General features: G+C 43.4%; 1 protein-coding gene across 1 annotated transcript; it reads right to left on the reverse strand.

Annotated features, from left to right (window-relative positions):
* Window positions 1–389: 389 nt before the first annotated feature.
* On the reverse strand, window positions 390–21040 carry PCYOX1 (prenylcysteine oxidase 1; the record flags this gene model as incomplete). The annotated part of the gene is made up of 6 exons (XM_079721347.1): window positions 390–1048; window positions 1560–1712; window positions 2066–2277; window positions 18359–18533; window positions 19559–19765; window positions 20872–21040. 6 exons carry the CDS (start codon window positions 21038–21040, stop codon window positions 390–392), a joined length of 1575 nt encoding a protein of 524 aa, XP_079577473.1.
* Window positions 21041–23101: the final 2061 nt, after the last annotated feature.

The following is a 23101-nucleotide window of genomic DNA, read 5'->3' on the forward strand; positions in this document are numbered from 1 at the left end:
CTCAAGTGCTCAGCTTAAAATGCTTTAAGGTTTGGTTCAAAATCCAGGGCCCCACCCCAGACCTATTAAATCAGCAACTCCAGAGGAGCCAGAGAATCCATACGTTTAACAAACTCCAGATGATTCTTATGATCAGAGAAGTTTGGGAAACACTGCTGATGGATATTAAAGAAAGAATAAATTTTGGAGATGCATATTCAATAAGCATGAATATGCCTTTATGCTTAATTAGAACCTTGTATATCTCATGATTCACTGGGATTACTTTTGTTAAACAATGATAATGGCAAAATATCTGTTTCAAAATCATCTCTGCTCAGACTGTGTTCTTTTTTGCCAGTGATAATTCCATTTGGAACCAGGAGGGGAAAAAAAGAAATAGTGGAATTTCATAGTTCAGTTTTAAGTTTCTCATATAAGTCCTCTTGGTCAATCATGTGTGTGTGCCCGTTCCAGCGGTGATAGGCGAGGAGAGCAGCATTGTAGCCTGCGACAGCACTCATTTCCATGGCACTTGCTGCAACCTCCACGCCGTTGAGGTAATAAAGTCGATCGTGGAGTACGATGGAAGGGCATTTCTCTGGAGGCGTATAATGAGGGTATGCAAGCCATGACCGCTTCACAGCATAATCATAGGACACAAAGAGCTTTAAAATTTGTTCTTTAGTAAGAGGTCCTGCGGAAAAGATCTTCCAAACGTGTGCCCTGTCCGCTTTTGGTTGAGGATTATTATTTTCTTCCACAGAAGACACAAGCCCAATGCTGTTAATGAACAAATCTGGATTATCCGTGGTTAAGACTGTACCAAGATCAAACTCATCTAAGGCTCTAGAGGTAAAGACAGTTGAATTCAACTGCCCCTTAATTAAAGTTGTCACTAAAGGTTCGTAGTATTGATGGAATTCCTCAATTGGAGGATCAAAGTTAAGAAAAGTTATATTGGACATTTTTCGATTCAATGGAGTGGCCACCAGGACGATGTCATAGAAGTCTGAATGGGTCTCAGATCCAGTTTGGTAGACCGCTTCATACACCTTTGTGGGATTTCCTAGAGGCAATAGGGAAGCATACATTTTTTTAATGTTTCTAACATACTATATTTTATACCTTCTAAAAATAATTCTATACCTTCTTAATAGTTTCTCTGTAATTCTAAGGCATTAAACAAGTTTTATCCCTTAAGATAATTATCCCTTGCATTTGTATTACAATGAGGCCAATTTTCTACTTGGAATGGAAATAAAATCTTGTCAATAAGTACAAAATATGAAATTTTTACTTTTGAGGATGAAATTGTTTTTTAAATCCAAAGAGTCATGCTGCTGTACTTGAGCACATTTGTGAATATTTCTACATGACAGACAACACCTCCAATTTAAAATTCCATCATTTGGGACTTCCCTGGCCGTCCAGTGCAGGGGGCGCAGGTTCGATCCCTGGTCGGGAAACTAAAATTCCATCATTTGGAACTGAGTGAGAGATGGAAAGAGGTTCTTCTCCCTGAGCCGTTATTTTCTGCAGGGAAGATTCGGAACAATAAAATAGAAGTTCAAGTTTACCTGTCTGCTTGGTCCTCGTTTTCTCCTCTATGGACATTACTGAGCCAGATATAAGATTGCTTTTGGAAGCCTGAAGGAGCCGTGAGCAAACAAGTTTATTGCCACCTTTTACTGCCCAAAGGCCAGGATCAGTACCGGACATTGACACTGCCCCTGTCCGCGGTAGGAAGAAAACGTGTTTTAATTCTGACTCTGTAAGAGGCCGTCTACCCACTCTCCCTTCCCAATTAGCTAAGCCCTGCTCCAATGTCTTTAGACATTGCCAGATGGCTCTGGGAGCAAAATCTCCCCCAGATGAGAAGCATTCCACTAATAAAAGCTAAAGACTGTTCCCATAGAAATGCACATTTACACATACACAATTTTGCCAACATTTTTACTGTGTCTGAGGTTTCACAAAGAAAGGTAGTCTTCTCCAAATCATGGCCTAAAGTAAGGAGCCACCATAGCATCAGGTAAACCACTCTGTAAACTAATGTCCATAACTATTCCAAGCCCTGACTTACCTACAAAGCCATTGATGTTCAAGGTTTGGCCATAATTGGTCCTCATGACAGGAGTAATAATTTCATCGAGGAACTTCTCAGAAAAGCCTGCTTTCTGCAAGGTTTCAAGAAGTGATCGGTTAAATAATCCAAGGTAGTCGTCCCCTCCTAGGGAATGTAGTAACTTTTCTACGCTACTGAAGGCATAGTCATGAGATTGGTAGCGGTAGATCCTTTTGAACAGAAAAGAAATGGGCATTAAACACCAAACAAGACGGGGAAGGGTACACATAAAGAAGGAAAATAGCATTCTAAGACTCAAAGTGACTTTCATGTGTCCTTCTGATGAGTCCCTTACCTATCCTGTGAGATGCACCTCAGTCACCATCTGCCCCAGGTATCCCAGAGGTTCTTGGCCTCCCTCTCCCTCCGCCTCCTCTGGGGGAAGGCCACTGTCCTTTATATACACTCTTCTGCATTAATATGGTCACTGGGAGCACCTTTCAAGAAGTAGGTATGTCTTATTCATCTTATCTTGAGCACACTTAGACATGTCTAAAGTTAAACTTTACCTTTCCACTAGACTTGATCCTCTCTCCTCCCACAACCAAAAATAACAAGTTTCTCCCAACATCCTACATGTCATTCTCAGTTCATTTAGTTTCAAATGGAAACATTTCACTTCTCCTCTCTGCTTCTCCCACCTAAGAAGGAAATCTTATCAATCTTTCTAACATCTCTTCTGTTACTTCATTCTCATCTCCCTGATCTTAAGTAAGGATTTATATTCAAACTACTAAAATGAATAACTGATCTACCTGCCTCTAGTTTCTCTTCTTTGAAACATTTATGAATCGCCCAGATGTCCTAAAATACCCTTATTTTGTCATCCATCCACTTACTCAAAAAACATCTTGCGTATTACTGTTACTTACTAAAGTTCTGACATTAAAAAAAAAATCATGGATTTTTAGAGCCAAACTCATCAAGTCTAACTAACTCCTTTGCTCAATTGCAGATAAAGAAACAAAGTAGAAGTTAAAGAACTTGTCTAGAAGTCACATGGCAAGTAGAAGGCTCAAGAACCACTATCCCCCTCTGCCTTCAACCACACACACACACACACACACACACACACACACACAATCTTCCACTTGAATACAGCTGACCCATTCATTCACTGCTCTCCAAAAATGCTCTGGATATTGCTCCCAAACACTGCACTGCCTCTTCCCTCCATCTGGAATACACTCCCATCCCTAATCATAGAACAACTAGCTACACTTTCCTTCAGAGCCTGAATCCCAAACCCTTTGCAAAGTCTTACCCAACTTCCCAGTCCACAGTAATGTCATCACCTCCAAAAGTCCCATAAAACTTAGCACTCATGCTCAGCACTTAGATACTACTTCGAATTATTTAATTTTTAGGAACTATCACCTGACATTCTCTACACTTTAGAGACTTGAAAAAATGTTCACATAAGTTAGTTCATGCAATAATTCAATACATATTTTTTCAGGGTGCAAGTGATACAAAAATGAGGAAGACATGGTTTCTTTCTCTCAAGGAACTTACAGTTAGGAATAGGTACTCAGGCATATGCACAGATAAGTGTATGAAGCAAAGGAAGAAATAAGTGCCAAGGAAAGATCTCTACCAGTGATCACAGAAGAGTTTTTACATCAAATTTCTTCTCTCAAAATAATCTGTAATTTTTTTAAAGAGCAGAGATAATGTCATATCCATTTCAACATTACCTACTGTCTAACGGTATAGTATACAAAATGTTGAATATGGGCTTCCCTGGTGGCGCAGTGGTTGCGAGTCTGCCTGCCGATGCAGGGGACATGGGTTCGTGACCCACTCCGGGAGAATCCCGCATGCCACGGAGCAACTAGGCCCGTGAGCCATGGCCGCTGAGCCTGCACGTCTGGAGCCTGTGCTCCACAACAGGAGAGGCCACAACAGTGAGAGGCCCGCGTACCGCAAAAAAAAAAAAAAAAAAAAAAAAAGTTGAATATATTTTTGTGGAAAAATTCTCAGTGCCAAAACTGAGAAATTAAAATAATTCCTTCCAGCCCATACTGTTTGGCTTGTAGTCCCTAGGAAGTTGGAAAAAGTAAGATGAAAACACTGAGTTCTTTAGAAAAATAATACACTGAATACCTCATAAAATGAAGAGCAATCTTTTGTAATGGTCAGCATGACAAAATAGTAGCCAATTAAATAACTTAAGTATGATGTTATAAAAAAATTATCCCCTGCCTCCTCCCACCTGAGCCCCAACCCCACTCAAACAAGCCTCCTAAGTAAAGGCCTCATAGAGGGTGACATGAGACAATATATACCGTGTAAACACTGAGCACTGTAACTGCTTTACAATACTAGTTGCATTACAGCAGTCCCCAACCTTTTCGGCACCAGGGACCAGTGCCATGGAAGACAATTTTTCCACGGACGGGGCGGGGGTGATGGTTCAGGTGGTAATGTGAGCGATGGGGAGCGGCGGATGAAGCTTCGATTGCTTGCCCAGCCCACACCCCCACACCCCCACCACCCCCCTCCCCGTCCCCGCTCACCTCCTGCTGTTTGGCCCGGTTCCTAACAGGTCCGAGGCCCAGGGGTTAGAGACCCCTGCATTAGAATGCCTATTTACGGGCTTCCCTGGTGGTGCAGTGGTTAAGAATCCGCCTGCCAATGCAGGGGACACGGGTTCCAGCCCTGGTCCGGGAAGATCCCACATGCCGCAGAGCAACTAAGTCCCTGTGCCACAACTACTGAACCTGCGCTCTAGAGCCCACGAGCCACAACTACTGAAGCCCGTGCACCTAGAGCCTGTGCTCCGCAACAAGAGACGCCACCGCAATGAGAAGCCTGCACACCGCAACGAAGAGTAGCCCCCACTCGCCGCAACTAGAGAAAGGCCCGCACACAGCAACGAAGACCCAACACGGCCAAAAATAAATAATAAATGAAATAAATAAATTTAAGGAAAAAATGCCTATTTACTAAAAAGTGAGATGTAACTAGTAGTTTCTGCTAATCAGATTGGTTACACAAACTTCTTTTCTTTTTAAACTACATTTGTATAACCCCTACCCATTTATTCACTCATTCATTCATTTAATCATTCAACAAATATTTATGGAGCATCAACTTTGAGTCAGACACTGCTCTAGGTGCTAAGGATGCAGAAGTCAGTACAACACAGAAAAAAGTCCCTGCTCTAATGGAGCTTTTGTTCTAGATGGGGAAACAGGCAATAAAATAAATAAAGAAATGCAAGCAAATTATATGACAGTTTAGAGGATGATAATTATCAAGGAGACAAGTAAATCAAAAGTAAGATTGGAGGGCTTCCCTGGTGGCACAGTGGTTAAGAATCCACCTGCCAATGCATGGGACACAGGTTCAAGCCCTGGTCTGGGAAGATCTCACATGCCACGGAGCGACTAAGCCCATGCGCCACAACTACTGAAGCCCGCGTGCCTAGAGCCCGTGCTCCTCAACAAGAGAAGCCACCATGATGAGAAGCCCACGCACCACAACGAAGAGCAGCCCCCTCTCACCTCAACTAGAGAAAGCCCGCATGCAGCAACGAAGACCCAATGCAGCCAAAAACAAATAAATAAAATTAAAATTTAAAAAAAGTAAGATTAGAAATGCTTGGAGCTGACAGGGTTGCAACTCTAAATAAGATGATACAAAAAATAAGTAGTCAAGGAAAGCCTCACTGAGAAGGTGATCCGTCAGCAAACACCCGAAGGAGGTGAGGATACAAGCCTTGAAGGGACAGGAGTGGGGGGAAATGTTTCAGACAGAGGTAAGAGCAGTGCAAAGGCCTTATGACAGCAGCATGCCTGGTACTGCAGCTGAAGCAGAGAGATCCAGGAGAACAGGAAGAGGCACAGACAGAAAAAAGTAGGGAAGGTGGGATGAAGCACTTCTACAATAATTGAGTAAGGACCTTAAAAAATCTGCCCCTACATAAAAGCAATGAGAACACTGACAAATATTGTCAACATCAACTTTTTCAGAACTCGGGAAATAAACAAAATCCCAGGAGAATTTATTCAAGAAAAATGGCTGAATGTCTGTAAGAACAAGTGAGCCTTGTGGTATTCTAACTTCCCCTATTCCCATTCCCCTCTTGCTAGCAACAAGGTAGCCTTCAAAATCAGCAGCCTTGCAACTACAATCCCTGTGAAACCAGCAAGCTGGCAGCCACAGGAGGGGATAAAACAGGCTTGGAGCATCCCAGAATTCCCATTCCCAGAGAAGTGCCACTTTTGCCCTATTTGGTAACTCACTCAAAAGCTCTATCCTCAGGGATTGTCCTTTTGTTTATTTTAATACAATTTTTAAAGGATATACTCCATTTACAGTTATTACAAAATATTGGCTATATTCCCCAAGTTGCACAATACATCCTATAGCCTATCTTACACCCAATAGCTTGTACCTCCCAGTCCCCCACCCCTGTATTCCCCCGCCCCCCTGCCACTGGTAACCATTAGTTTGTTCTCTGTATCTGTGAGTCTGTTTCTTTTCGTTATTTTCACTAGTTTGTTGTATTTTTTAGATTAGGGCTTGTCTTTTTTGACCTGATTCAGAGCTCGCTCTGTACAAACAGCCCATCCTGAGTGCATCTGTCAAAAACATCAGTGGCAATTTAACATCAGCTGCCTGAGGCTGTGATACCAACTGGGGCTAATAAGAGGCTTACCAAAAGATTTTTTTTTTAAATATTGGGGAATGAAAAACCCCAATTCATTCCTTGTGACCTAGAAGCTCATGTCCATGTACAAGGCTGTCACATGCCCAGGAAAGACCTGAGAAGGCCCTAATCTGTCACCTCTGGCTGACCTTGAGGCTTTGAGCAAGCCAGAAGTAAAGGCTAGAGTTGTAAACCACCCTCCAGAGCATTGCAAACATATCCCAACACACACACTTGAGTAGCCATACATGGCAAAGAATACAGACTTCACAGAATCAGCCCCAGAAAGTCACTAAACAAACAAACAACAACAACAACAAACCTGGGGTGAGGGAAATTCTGATTTCCAGAGCTGCCATTTAATATTATTTTAAATGTCCAGTTTTCAACAAAAATCATGAGATACTCAGAGAAACATGAAAGTATGGCCCATACATGGGGTGGAGGGTGGGGGAGTCAACAGACACTTTCCCTAAGACAACCCAGACACTGGACCTACTAGACAAAGACTTTATTTATTTATTTATTTTGGCCTCGCTACACGGCACATGGGATCTTAGTTCGCCAACCAGGGACCAAACCCGCGCCCCCTGCATTGGAAGCACAGAGTCCTAACCACTGGACCACCAGGAAAGTCCCATAGACAAAGACTTTAAATCAGCTATTATAAATATGTTCAAAGAACTAAAGGAATCCATATCTAGAGAACTAGAGCAAGTATGAAAACAATGTTGATGAGAACAAATAGACTGTTAATAAAGAGAAAGCAATTATAGAAAAAAATTTTTAATTCTGGAGTTGGAAAGTATAGTCTGAAATTAAAATTCCCTAGAGGGGCTCAACAGCAGATCTGAAACAGCAGAAGAATCAGTGAATTTAAAGATAAGGTCAGTTGAGGGCTTCCCTGGTGGCACACTGGTTGAGGGTCTGCCTGCCGATGCAGGGGACACGGGTTCGTGCCCCGGTCCAGGAAGATCCCACATGCCACGGAGCGGCTGGGCCCGTGAGCCATGGCCGCTGAGCCTGCGCGTCCGGAGCCTGTGCTCTGCAACAGGAGAGGCCACAACAGTGAGAGGCCCGCGTACCGCAAAAAAAAAAAAGATAAGGTCAGTTGAGATTATACAATCAGGGACAGAAAGAATCAAGAGTTAAGAAAATGATCAGAGCCTCGGAGCCTGTGAGACAACAAAAAGCATACCAAGATACACATAATGGGAATCCTAGAAGGAGAGGAGAAAAAAGAAACGGACAAAAAGTTTATGAAGAAATAATGGTCAAAAATTTCCCAAATTTGATGGAGGACATTAATCTATGCATCCAGGAAGCTCAACAAATCCAAAAAGGATAAACTCAAAAAAATCTACACCTAAACACATAATGGTTAAACTGTGGATAAATAAAGAGAAAATCTTGAAAGCAGCAAGAGAAAAGCAACTCATCCAGCAAAAATGATCCTCGGTAAGATTAGGAGCTGACTTCTCTTCAGAAGCCATCATATCCAGAAGACAGTGGGATGACATATTGAAAATGCTGGGGAGGGGCTTCCCTGGTGGCGCAGTGGTTGGGAGTTCGCCTGCCGATGAGGGGGACGCGGGTTCGTGCCCCGGTTCGGGAGGATCCCGCGTGCCGCGGAGCGGCTGGGCCCGTGAGCCATGGCTGTTGGGCCTGCACGTCCGGAGCGTGTGCTCCGCAGCGGGAGAGGCCACAGCAGTGAGAGGCCCACATACCGCAAAAAAAAAAAAAAAAAAAAAAAAAAAAAACAGAAAATGCTGGGGAAAAAAAGACTATCAACCAAGAGTTCTATATCCAGCAAATCTATCCTTCAAAAATAAAGAGAAATTAATATAATCCAGGGTAAACAAAAACAGATAATTTAACACTAGCAAACCTTCCCTACAAGAAATACTAAAAGTTGCCCTTCAGGCTGAGATAGCACCAGACAGAAACTCAAATCCACATGAAGAATGGGTAAAGGTAATTAAATAGGTAAATATAAAAGACAGTATAAAGATATACTGTTTACCCTTAAACAACATAGATTTGAACTGTATGGGTCCACTTACATGCAAATTTTTTCTAATAAATATACAGTTGGCACTCCATTTCCACAAATGCAGAACTCACAGATACAGAGGGCCAACTGTAAGAGATCTGAGCATCTGCAGATTTTGGTATCTGTGGGGTGGTCCTACAGCCAATCCCCCATGCATACCAAGGGACCACTGTATATGCTTGAAATTCTTTCCCCTTATCTGACTTTTTAAAAACTGCATAAAGCAATAATTATAAAACTAATAAGCTTATAGAACATAAAGACATAATTTGTATGACAATAGCACAAAGTATGGTGAGGTAACAAAGCTATATTGGAGTAAAGTTTTGTGTACTATTGAAATTAAGTTGGTATTAATTCAATTAACATTGTTTTAAGCAATTAACATTATTTTAAGTTAAGATAGTAACTGTAATCCCCAGGGAAACTACTAACACAATAACAAAAATATGTATTCTAAAAGAAACAGCAAGAGAATTAAAATGGTACACTCTCTAAAACAAAAGAAGGCAGCACCTAGAGGATCAATAAATTCTGGAGATCTAATGCACAGCATAATGATGATAGCCAACAATACTATTTTATATACTTCCAAGTTTCTAAGAGACTAGGTCTTAAATGTTCTTGCCACATAAAAGAAATAATAATTATGTGATATGACAGAGGTGTTAACTAGCTATGGTGGTAATCATAATGTAATATATATTATAAATGTATCAAATCAACACATTGTACACCTTAAAGTTACACAATGTCATATGTCAATTATATCTCAATATTTTTTAAAGGCACTATATGCTAACAATGAACAATACGAAAAGGAAATGAAGAAAACAATCCATTACAATAGCATCAAAAAGAATAAAATATTTTGGAGTAAACTTAACCAAGGAGACAAAAAGACGTGTACACTGAAAACTACAAAACATTGCTGAAAGACATTAAAGACATCCTGTGTTCATGGACTGGAAGACTTGAAATTGTTAAAATGTCCAGATTACCTAAAGGGATCTACACATTCAGTGCAATCCCTATCAAAATCCCAGTGACCTTTTTTTTTTTTTTTTTGCAGAACTGGAAAAAATTCCTAAAATTCACATGGAATTTGAAAACATCCCAAATAGCCAAAACAATATGAAGAAAGAAAAATAAAGCTGGAGGTCTCACACTTTCTGATTTCAAAGCATAATACAAAGCTACTGTAATCAAAACAGTTTAGTGCCAGCATAAAAACAGACATACAGATCAGTGGAACAAAACAGAGAATCCAGAAATAAATTCTCATGTATATCATCAAATGTTCATCAAAGGTGCCCAGGCTACACAATGGGGTAAAGAATTAGTATCTTCAACAAATGGGGCTGGGAAACTGGATACCCACATGCAAAAAAATGAAACTGGACCCTTACCTTAGATGATATACAAAAATTAATTCAAAATGGATTAAAGACAAAAACATAAGACCTGAAACTATAGAACTCCTGGAAGAAAACATAGGGAGAAAGCTTCATGACATTGGATTTGGTGATGATTAGCTGGATATGGCAACAAAAGCACAGGCAATGAAAGCAAAAAGATAAATGGGACTACATCAAACTTAAAAACATCTGTGCAGTGAAAGAAACAATCAACAGAGTGAACAGGCAACCTACAAAATGGGAGAAAATATTTGCAAACCATGTATCTGATAAGGGTTTAATATCTAGAATATATAAAGAACTCTTACAACTCAGCAACAACAACAAAAATGCAATTAAAAAATGGGCAAACAATTTAAATAGATATTTCTCCAAAGAAGACATACAAATGGCCAACAAGCATAGGAAAAGATGCTCAAGAGGGACTTCCCTGGTGGTAGAGTGGTTAGGAATCCACCTACCAATGCAGAGGAAACAGGTTTGAGCCCTGGTCCGGGAGGATCCCACATGCCGCGGAGGAACTGAACCCATGCGCCACAACTACTGAGCCTGCGCTCTAGAGCCCGCAAGCCACAACTACTGAGCCCGCCTGCCACAACTACTGAAGCCCACGTGCCTAGAGCCCATGCTCCACAACCGCAATGAGAAGCCCGCACACTGCAACAAAGAGTAGCCCCCGCTCGCCGCAACTACAGAAAAGCCCGCACGCAGCAATGAAGACCCAACACAGCCAAAAATAAATAAATAAATGTACAAAAAAAAAAAAGAAAAAGAGATGCTCAACATCACTAATCATTAGAGAAATGCAAATCAAAACCACAAAGAGATTATCATCTCACACCCATTAGGATGGCCACTATCTAAAAAACAGAAAATAACAATAACTAGTTCTGGCAAGGGTGTAGAGAAATTAGAACCCTTGTGCATTGTTGGTGGGAACGTGAAATGGTGCAGATGCTATGGAAAACAGTATGGTGTTTCCTCAAAAAATTAAAAAGTAGAATTACCAAAAGATACAGCAATCTCACTTCTAGGTATATATCCAAATAAATTGATAAAAGAGATAACTGAACACCCACGTTTACTGCAGCATTATTCACAATAGCCAAGGGGTGGAAGCAACCCAAATATCCATCAAAAGATAAATGGGTTAAAAAAAAAGACAGCAGTAATGGAGAAACAGAGGAACAAAAATGATATAAGACAAATAGAGGGACTTCCCCAGCAGTCCAGTGATTAAGGCTCCGCCTTCCAATGCAGGGGGCACAGGTTCAATCCCTGGTGGGGAACTAAGATCCCACATGCCATGTGGTGCAGCCAAAAAGAAAAAAGACATATAAAAAGCAAATATCAACAGTAATTAAACATAAATGGACTATACTCTCCAAACACAACACAGAGATTGGCAGACTGGATTTAAAAAATAATAATAATAATCCAACTTATCTTGTCTACAAGAAATACACTTTAGATTCAAAGACACAAATAGGTTGAAAGTAAAAAGATGGGAAAAGATATACCATGCAAACAGTAATGAAAAGAGAGCAGGAGTGGCTACACTAATATCAGAGAAAATAGACTTAAGACAAAAATTGTTACTAGAGACAAAGGAAGACATTTTATAATGATAAAAGGGTTACTCCATCAGGAAGACATAACAATTATAAACATATATGCACTTAACAACAGAGCTCCAAAACACATGAAGCAACACTGACAGAACTGAAGGGAGAGACAGTTCAACAATAATAGCCGGATACTCCAATATCCCACTTTCAACAATGGGTGAACGAGTACGGAGAATACCAACTGTATATTAGTTCACTAGGGCTGCCATTACAAAGTATCACAGGCTGGCTGGCTTAAGCAACAGAAATTTATTTCCAACAGATTTGGAGGCTCCAAGTCCAAGATCACGGTGTTGGCAGGTTTGGTTTCTTCTGAGGCCTGTCTCCTTGGCTTGCAGATGGCCACCTTCTTGCTGTGTCCTCACATGGTGTTTCCTCTGTCTGTGCACATCCCTGGTGCCTCTTCTGTGTGTTCTAATCTACTCTTCTTATAAGGACAACAGTCAAATTGGATAGGGCCCAGCCTAACGGTTTCATTTTAATTTAATTACTTCATTAAAACCCTATCTGCAAATACAGTCACATTCTGAAGTACAGGAGGTTACGGCTTTACCATATAAGTTTGGGGGTAGGGAGGACACACAACTCTGCCCATAACAAACAGGAAATTTAAAAATGATGAATGGGATTATCTACATCCTATCAGGTCTTCCAAGCCATGGCACAGATTTTGGCTGTAACTCTGCATGAAATAGCCACTGAAAGTTTCTCAGCAGAGGAGTAATGTGATAACTCTTAGATTTTTAGAAAACTACTTTGGCTGCTATGCTGAAAACAGATTGTGATGACACACGGGCAAAAGCTGGGAGATGAGTTAGGAGGTGTATTAGTTTCCTATTTCTGCAGTAACAAATTATCACAAACTCAGTGGCTTAAAACAATACAAACTTATTATCTTATGGTTCTGCAGGTTAGAAATCCAAAGTCAATCTCACTGGGCTAAACTCAAGGTGTCAGCAAGGATGGTTCCTTCTAGAAGCTCTGAGGGAAGAAACCATTTTCTTGCCTTTTTCAGTTTCTATAAGCCACCTTGGCTCATGGCCCCTCCAAGCATCACTCCCAACTTCTTTCTTCCATCATCACATCTAATATTCATTCTGATTCTCCTGCCTCCCTCTTATAAAAACTCTTGTGATTGGGCTTCCCTGGTGGCGCAGTGGTTGAGAGTCCGCCTGCCGATGCAGGGGACACGGGTTCGTGCCCTGGTCCGGGAAGATCCCACATGCCGCAGATTGGTTGGGCCCGTGAGCCATGGCCGCTGAGCCTGCGCGTCCGGAGCCTGTGCTCCGCAACGGGAGAGGCCACAACAGTGAGAGGCCCGCGTACCACAAAAAAAAAAAAAAAAAAAAAACCCTTGTGATTACACTGGGCCCACCTAAATAATTAAGAATTATCTCCCCTTTTCAAGATCCTTAATCTTATCTACAAAGTCCCTTTTACCATGTAAGGTAACACATTCACAGGTTCCAGGGATTAGAATGTAGACATCTTGCAGAGGGAGGGAGGCATTATTTAGTCCACCACAGGAGTCTATTCCAAAAATCCAGACGGGACTTCCCTGGTGGTCCAGCGGTTAACACTCTGTGCTTACAATGCTGGGGATGCGGGTTTGATCCCTGGTTGGGGAACTAAGATCCCACATGCCGCCAGACAAGAGATAATGGTGGTTTGGATCAAAGCGGTAGCAGTGATGGTGGTGAGAAGTGGTGAAATTCTGAATATATTTTAAAGACTGATAGGATTCAAGATAGACTGGATTTGGGAAATGAGAAAACGAAAAGAATAAAAAATGACTTGTTAGGTGTAACTTTTTTCCTTTGAGGAATAAAAAGGGTGTTTATAAAGCCTTTCACTATGAGTCCTATCAGTCTCAGATCAAGAAGTGTTCAGGATCTAACATGTCCCCAGAAATGCACTACGTGCTAGAGACAAGAATGAGCTTGAACCCAGCCTATAAGCCAAGATACCTCAACAGGAAGCCATTTTGTGGACCACAGGATTCAATTCAACAAATATGTGACTGAATATCTATGACATTCTGGCTAATATGCATACTACAGAACACAAGTGTGTGTGTGGTGTACACCATATAATACTTGAGATGTTTGAAAAGAGAGATGAATGGTGACTAGAGTATTAGGCAAGGGGTGAGATAAGACATGAATTTTGGAATAAAGAATGGCATCCAACCAGTAAAACTGCATAAATAAATGCTCAGAACTGGAAATTGACTTGGCAAGTGTGGATATCAGGGGCAGCAGGCTCTCCACCCAAGTACCTTCAACAGCAAAGAAAAATGCATACTCCCAGGGGTCTGGGATGTTGCCTACCACAAGCTTGAACCCTCTTTCACGTATCATGGTTTACTACTGTCACATGGGCTTTTGCTCACACTGTGCACACTCTGAAATAGAAGAAAAATGACAATGTACCTCGCCAAAGCTGGTCAACAAATCTCCCAAAAATTTCTACAGAAGATCACACAAGCCACTTTAAAAAGGAGCCAACTGCATCTGTCATATATATCCAAAAAAGGGAGAAAATATGTTGAGCAAGGACTTTAGGTTTCTTACACCATTCAAAGAAAGAGAAAACTCAAGAATATTCTCCAATTACGCATTTTAACCTAGTGGTTCTCAACCCTGATTACAGGCAAGATTCACTTGAGGTGAACACACCAGTGCCCAGATGCCTACTACAAACCAGTGAAATAAAACTTCTCTGGGGTAGAGCACAGCATTCTTTTTTTTTTTAATTTATTTTTTGCTGTGTTGGGTCTTCGTTGCTATGCGAGGGCTTTCTCTAGTTGTGGCGAGCGGGTGCTACTCTTTGTGGCAGTGCACGGGCTTCTCTTGTTGCGGAGCACAGGCTCTAGGCGCGCAGGCTTCAGTAGTTGCAGCACACGGGCTCAGCAGTTGCGGCACACAGGCCCTAGAGCGTGCGGGCTTCAGCAGTTGCGGTGCGTGGGCTCAGTAGTTGTGGCCCGCGGGCTCTAGAGCGCAGGCTCAGTGGTTGTGGCGCACAGGCTTAGTTGCTCCGCAGCATGTGGGATCTTCCCGGACCAGGGACTGAACCTGTGTCCCCTGCATTGGCAGATTCTTAACCACTGTGCCACCAGGGAAGTCCCACATCATTCTTATTTTTAAAACTGTGCCACCAGGGAAGTCCCACATCATTCTTATTTTTAAAACATCTCCATGTTGGGAATTCCCTGGTGGTCCAGTGGTTAGGACTCCGCACTCCCACTGATTGGGGCCCAGGTTGCATCCCTAGTTGGGAACTAAGATCCTGCAAGCTACGCAGCATGGCCAAAGAAAAAAAAGATCCCCATGTGAATATAATGTACAGCCAGGATTAATAACTACTACTTTACTGAAATGTTGGGGATTTCACTGTTCCAGATTCCTCTTTGGCAACCTCTGTGGCTCCCAATCCTGGTTTTTGTAACATGGGTGATACTACAAATATTTAATAACCGGTACAACATTAAACAGAAAGTAGACTGACTACAGCACTGGAACTGAGTCAAGACTCCCTGCTGGGGCAGTGGAGGAGACTCCCAGGGAAGAGAAAACATGCAGGTAGTAGCTATTTCACAAGTCCAGCAGTATTTCACTACTTTAGCAACTGGCACATGCTGGATCAATACCTGCCCTTTCCCCAACTATCTCATAGGGTATGACAAAATTATCAAAATAAGATCTGCATGTTCTTGATTTATTGAAAGAAACAGAAATGGATGGCCCTTTAAACAACATAAAGGTCAGCGCTCTATAATCAAGTATCAAAGATACACTGGAGGGGGGCAGTAATTCCATAAAGTTTGGGAATTGTTTTCTAAAATCAAAAATAGTATAATCTACAGGGAACTATATTCAATACCCTGTGATAAACCATAATGGAAAAGAATATGAAAAAGAATGTATGTATATGTATAACTGAATCACTTCGCTGTACAGCAGAAATTAACACATTGTAAATCAACTATACTTCAATAAAATAAACTTTTTAAAAACAGTATAATCTATGTATCCCCTCACTGGGTCTTTTTCACAGTTCTGTAATACCCTGAATTCACTTCAAAAGTGATTTCTTAATTTCTCAAAGGGCAATTCTCTACATGTCAAGAAAACTGATACACACAGGCAAGGTTGTATCTGATGCCATGTGAACTTGATTTTTCTGCTGAGGATGCTGCAACATGCCCTTTTTCTTTAAAAAGTGACTGGCTGTAGGGTTTCCCTGGTGGCGCAGTGGTTGAGAGTCTGCCTGCCGATGCAGGGGACACGGCTTCGTGCCCCGGTCCAGGAAGATCCCACATGCCGCAGAGCAGCTGGGCCTGTGAGCCATGGCCGCTGAGCCTGCGCGTCCGGAGCCTGTGCTCCGCAACGGGAGAGGCCACAACAGTGAGAGGCCTGCGTACCGCAAAAAAAAAAAAAAAAAAAGTGACTGGCTGTAATGCAGGGGACAAGGGTTCAATCCCTGGTCCGGGAAGATCCCACATGCTGAGGAACAACTAAACCCATGCACCACAACTACTGAGCCTGCGCTCTAGGGCCCTCGTGCCGCAACTACTGAACCTGCACGCTGCAACTACTGAAGCCCGCATGCCTAGAACCTGTGCTCTGCAACAAGAGAAGCCACCACAATGAGAAACCCGCGCACCGCAAGGAAGAGTAGCCCCCACTCACCGCAACTAGAGAAAGCCCACGGGCAGCAATGAAGACCCAACACAGCCAAAAAATAAAAAATTAAAAGAAAAAAAAGTGACTGGCTGTCTCTACACAAATTCTATGCATTTTCCTAGTAAACTGCTTGTCTCTCTACTAGAATATGTATTCTTTGAGGGCAGGGACATGTTCTGGGTTCTACATCTTTAGGACCTAGAATACTGCCTGGCACATAATAAGTACTCAATATTTGGTGAATGAACAAACGAGTGAATGACTACTTTAAAACAACCTGCACTATAGCTGAACTTAATGTACCCGCTGGAAAGGAGTTCAAGAAATTGACCTCAGAATGATGTTTAGAAAGAAAGAAATCCTTAACTACTATAAGTTACAGAAGCTAGAGTACATTTATCCTATTCACCTCTTACATTTGTGCTGGGCAATACTTGGTCATATGACATGTAATTTTACCTTTTTTTTTTTTTAACAGATTTAATTTTATTATTTTTTTTTTGGCTGCATTGGGTCTTCATTGCTGCATGCAGGCTCTCTCTAGTTGTGGCGAGCGGGGGCTACTCTTTGTTGCGGTGCGCAGGCTTCTCCTTGCAATGGCTTCTCTTGTTGCGGAGCATGGGCTCTAGGCACGTGGGCTTCAGCAGTTGCAGCACACAGGCTCAGTAGTTGTGGCACACAGGCCCTAGAAAACGTGGGTTTTGGTAGTTGCAGCGCGCAGGCTCTAGGGCACACGGGCTCAGTAGTTGTGGCTCGCGGGCTCTAGAGCACAGGCTCAGCAGTTGTGGCGCACGGGCTTAGTTGCTCCGCAGCATGTGGGATCTTCCCCGACCAGGGATCGATCCTGTGTCCCCTGCACTGGCAGGAGGATTCTCATCCACTGCACCACCAGGGGAAGTCCCTAATTTTACCTTTTTAACAATTATTTTATTCCATTGGCACAGTCACAGTAATGAAACATTATTAGCATTTACAAGCTGAGTTTCTCCAGGATCTAAAACTGTAAACCAGCATAAAAATTAGCACATGCCAATGACCTTAAAAAAAACAAATAGGTTGTATCTTTCAAAGGTAGACTGGTTATCTTATGTTATTTTTCCTACTTACCAAAGAAATGCATATTCATACACAAAGAAATTTTTGAAAATACAGAAAAACATAGAGAAGGAAAAGAGGCACCTGTATTCTCACTACACAAGACAGTGTGGGAATTTAATATCCGAATTTAAATTCCTGGGGCTCAGAACTGATATTTCAGGCTGCTGGCTCACTGAAACATCACGTCACAGTTAAATAAAGCTCATTTAAGTTTTCTGATCCTTTCTACAAGCTCTTGTACACATCAGCTCATTCATCTACACACAACACTAAAACAGTTCCGAGATTAAGAAGGAGGACTCTGGAGCCAGACTGCCTGCGTAAGAACTCCAGCTCCACCGCTTACTAGGCGGGTGGACTTGCACACTTGAAACCTCTCTAAGCCTCCACCTTCCACACCTGTGAAAAGCAGCTAATAACAGTACTTACCTCAGAGAGCTGTCACGAGACTTCAAGGAGTTAATATTTGTAGAGCATTTTAAAGTGCCTGGTAACATTAAATAAGCATTTGCAAAATATGTTTTCAGAAGCAAAAATAAACTACCCTTTCAGCTTCGAAGTGGATAAATGGTTTGCTTATTGTATACAAAACATTTTGCCTAACGATCTTAAAAACAGGCTGCAGTTAGGTAGAGAACTGTTCCGAGAAAACTATAATTCCTACAGATCATCTAATAAAAAGTCTTAGGTTAAACGGAAGAGAAGAAATTACCTCATAAACTTGTCTAATATATCCTCTACCCACATGTGCATCCGGAGGGACTGAAATCCATAGTGCCAAATTAGTTTAATCATGTTTATTATAAACCAGCTGTTCTCCTCATATACCAGAGTCTCTCCGTTATACACCCCCACTAGGCCACTAGGGCTCTGAACAGCAGAGAGACCTGTAAAAACAAAGAAAGGTAGCTAAGTCAGTGGTTTCTGTACTGCTCAAATGAGAGAAGGTAATCTGAAGCTATCGGGGACGTTCTGAAGTGAGCGAATCCAGGCTTCCCCCAGTTCTCAGGAGACATGTTAAAGGAGCTCTATCTTTAGAACAGTGGGTGATACACTAGACACCACACTTTCCAAAAGCGGATTCCCTGAAAGATGGGTTGGATGATCATGCAGATATATCAAAATGAGACTGGCTATAGTTAGTCTAAAAAGACTAAAAAGTCAAAAGAAAAAACCAAAGGATGAGCTGAATTCAACTTAAAAACAGAAATGTCAGACATGACTCTTGGCAGCATAAATGGCTCCTGGCATACACTCGCCCTCTTGCAGGAAAGAGGCCCAGGAGGCGTCCACCGGAGATGTGGCAAGCAGCTAAGGAAAAGAAGTCAGTCCCGTTCCAGTGCAAATCCTATTTTGCATAACTGGATATTTCTGATAACTGGAAGAAGGCCAAAATTACACAATATTCCCTGAGGAAAGAGCCTGCAGAGGCTGGCCACACTTCCCCCACACCTGTCCAGTGCCTCTGCTGGTAGGCAAGCAGTCCGATGTCCCAAGTTCTAGGCACATGTTTGCACCTACAGCTGTGTAAGTGACCTTAAGCCAGACACCTCAAGTCTCTGGGCCTCATTTCCCCAGCTGTAAAATGAGTACGCTAGGGTTTCTGCTAACTCAAACCATTCTTTGATTCTTTAACACGAACCCAGAGGTTTGAGAACCCACAGCAGCAACCATCCCCACCCTGTGCCCCATGGCTGTAATTCCAGATAACTGAAGATACAGATAACTAGTGTCCCATTACAGCAGAGCAGCTCCTAAGGCAGTACCAACTGCTAGCAGGAAAGTGAGGAAAGCAGTTTTACCAGCTTCACTGTAAAAGACGATTAACAAGGCAGGCAAGTTTCAGTTCCCTATCTGACAACAATATCCATGCATATTGAAGTCCGCTTAGCTCTAAGACCAAATTACATACCCAGGTCCTTGACAAAACGCTTCATGTGCAGATTTAAAGGATGGATGACAGAACCTCCTGACTCATATTCTTGCCCCTGCATAGTCACGGTGGCCAGACGGCCCCCCACCTCTCCTTTTTCAAATACGTCAATCTTCACATCGTTCCCAAATTTCTGCCGCAGATAATAGGCTGCCGAAGTGCCTCCAATGCCAGCTCCAATAATCGCTATGGGGGGAAAAAAAGGAACAGGTTTTTTTTCCCTCTTACCAGTTTTGTAGGTTTGCTTTGTTTCTGAAAGGCCGTAAATCAACAACAGACGTTGCTTAAGGCTGTTATCAACAATTTAGGGAAGCCTGGGGACGGGGAGGCAAGTGACAGCCACAGTGAAGATAGAACTATGAATCTGGACAGACACTGCCCCCAGATAAAAGTGGTAGTTACACTTTTTTTTTTTTTTTTTTTTTTGCCAGATGGCCCAAGATTCTCACAGTTGGTTGTGGAAGGACCAAGTGGACCGCCGCACACCCTTCTGTGCGCCCAATGCAAAGGAACAGAGGAGGTGGCGCCTTTCCAGGACGCATTTCAAATAAAGTGGCCGCCATTTTTGCCTTGATTTGTTCCATCTCGTTAATGTAAACAGGTTAATGATTCCAAAGAACACGGCTTAAAGGGGAATAAAAAAACAAAGCAAAACAAAATAAACAGGGGGCAAACCACCAAAACCACTCAAACTAAAAGAGTGACTGTTTCGGCTGTGTAGTCGTCCTAGGCAGAGAACTTGTGCAAGCCAGGGGACTGTGCCAGCCGGCCGACTTCAGCAAAGCGGACGGGGGAAGGGCGCCCCAGTCCATCACTGGAAGCCGACTCGGTCAGCGCGGTCAGCTCATCTGCGCTGCTTGGTGTGCTGTGCCCGCGTGCGCCTCTCATCTGCAGAGCGGAATTGGCCCGTCGCTCCCGGACCAGCCAGAAGACCGACCTCCCAACAAGTGCAGCAAGGGAAGGCCGCGGGAGGGGCCTCAGCCTCCCCGGAGCCCAAGGCCTCCGACTCAAGGGCTGCAGGGAGGCCTGGCGCCCGCCCGCCAGCCCGGGTCGCCCCCCTCCACGGCCCATTGCTCAAGTGGTCAAGTCTCCACGCCCGGGAAAGGGCGGTCCCTGGGGCACGTAAAGCAGTCCCAAGGCGCGAACCGGGAAGAGCTCCACTTGCGCAGGGAGCTCGTTCTGCGCGGCCCGGCGGGCGTCGCGGGTGCCCGGCCTGGCGCATCAGGCAGCGGCCGCCCGGCGCGGGGCGCGCTCCCACCGCCCCCGCCGCGCACCGCCTCCTTCTCGCCTACCGATATTCTCCGGCGGGGCCCGTGGCTCGGCGCTCCCAGGGAACCCCCAGCTGCACAGCAGCAACAACCCCAGCCACAGCCCCACAGTCGAGCAGGCGAGCCGCCCACCAGTGCGCTCCATGGCTCTCGGAGCGCGGTCGGACTGGAGAGACCAGCTGAACGCCCGCATTTGAGTCTGCGCTCTTTGCCCGCCCCGCCCCCTGGCTGGCCTCGCCCCTCCAAGCCCCGCCCAGGTCCACCCCTAACCTACCCTGCTCTGCTGCACAGGCCCTTGACACTCCAAGGCCGACCTTGACACCCCAGGGCCACCCTTCCCTCCAAGAGCTGCCAACCCGGTCCTCTCGGTCCCCTAAGCCCGCCCTGCCTCTCCGAAGCCCACGCTGCTTCAGGGAGACACCAAAGGCCCCACCCCAGCTTTTAATTTCTTCAGTCGTGCCTTCTTCTGTCGCACCCTTCCCTTCAGTAGCTCTCGCTCAAACAATGCACACAGCTAATCGCTGCCAGACACAGACCAGGGGTGCAACAAACACTTTACTGAGTGATCACTATGTTTGGGACTGTTGGGTACAGGATGAATGGGTAAATAGTACTAGGTAGAAGGAAAAATGGGGGAGACCAGGGATGGGGTGACCCAAAGTGAAGGGAGTGGAAAAATAGTGACGGACATGAATAAAAGTAGTGTACTGACCTCATATGCTGGAACATTATGCAAGCATTAAAAAGATTTGTAGCATCAGTATCTATTGTCCTAGTATTGTTAGGTGAGAAAAACTGCTGACTGACTGATGGGTATTATATGATCCCATTTCTGCAATTAAAATACCCCCACCCAGTCAAAAAAAAAAAAAAAGGAAAAGAAAACACTAGTACATGAACGTGAAGAACAGTATGGATGGAAGGAAAACAAGTTGGATAAAAAGAAAGGTTAGGGACTTCCCTGTGGATAAGACTCCGATCTCCCAATGAGGGGGTCCTGGGTTCGATCCCTGGTCAAGGAACTAGATCCCACATGCATGCCACAACTAAGACCCGGAGCAACCAAATACATAAATAAATAAATAAAATTATGGTTTAAAAAAAGGATAAGCTTGGAGAAAGGAAGCAGAAAATCCACTACAAAAAAGGACTCATTTATTGGACAAATATTTATTGAGTTCCTTCCAAGTGGCATGCAGTGTTCCAGGAACTTGAGAAAGACCAGTAGAAAATATTGATTTTTTAAAATATTGATTCTAGGGGCTTCCCTGGTGGCACAGTGGTTGAGAGTCTGCCTGCCGATGCAGGGGACACAGGTTCGTGCCCCAGTCCGGGAAGATCCCACATGCTGCGGAGCGGCTAGGCCCGTGAGCCATGGCCGCTGAGCCTGCACGTCCGGAGCCTGTGCTCCGCAATGGGAGAGGCCGCAACAGTGAGAGGCCCGCGTACCGCAAAAAATATATAGATAGATAGATTCTAATGACACAGACATTCTAGTGGAGGGAGACAGATGACAATCAGAGTAAACAAGTAAATGATGTAATGTAGGGTGGGGAAAGAGGAAAGGGGAATGGCTTGCAATTTTAAATAGGATGGTCAGATCAAGCCTCATTGAGCAGGATGGCATTTGAGCAAAATTTGCAGTAAGTGAGAGAGTGGACTAGGTGAATATCTAGGGAAAGAGCTTTCTAGGCAAGGAAAATGCCTGGCATGTTTGTGGAACAGCCAGTAGAGCACAGTAAGAAAGGGGGAAATGGCGGTGTTAATGGAACAAGATGCAAGTCACACAAGAAATAAACACTTCCATGTAAGAACGTAAAAATAGGGACTTTGCTGGTGGTGCAGCAGTTAAGAATCTGCCTGCCAATGCAGGGAACACAGATTCAAGCCCTGGTCCAGGAAGATCCCACATGCCACAGAGCAGCTAAGCCCACGAGCCACAACTACTGAGCCTGTGTGCCACAACTACTGAAGCCCACGTACCTAGAGCCCAAGCTCTGCGACAAGAGAAGCCACCGCAATGAGAAGCCCGCGCACTGCAATGAAAAAAAGAAATAAAGTCTTTTTTAAAAAACAGAAAGAACATAAAAATATGAAGATTGTCTCCTTTTTCTATAACTTACAAAGAAAGACCTAAATTATGTGTTTTTTACTTTTCTTTTTCCAAACTACATTATGCCCACAACACCAAGTACATTAAGCCTAAAAGCCCTTCAATAAATATATGTTGGTTGATTAGAATTTACCATGTCAG

The sequence above is a fragment of the Hyperoodon ampullatus genome (genome assembly GCF_949752795.1).
Source record: "Hyperoodon ampullatus genome assembly, chromosome: 15".
In the NCBI taxonomy this organism is placed as follows: domain Eukaryota; kingdom Metazoa; phylum Chordata; class Mammalia; order Artiodactyla; family Ziphiidae; genus Hyperoodon; species Hyperoodon ampullatus.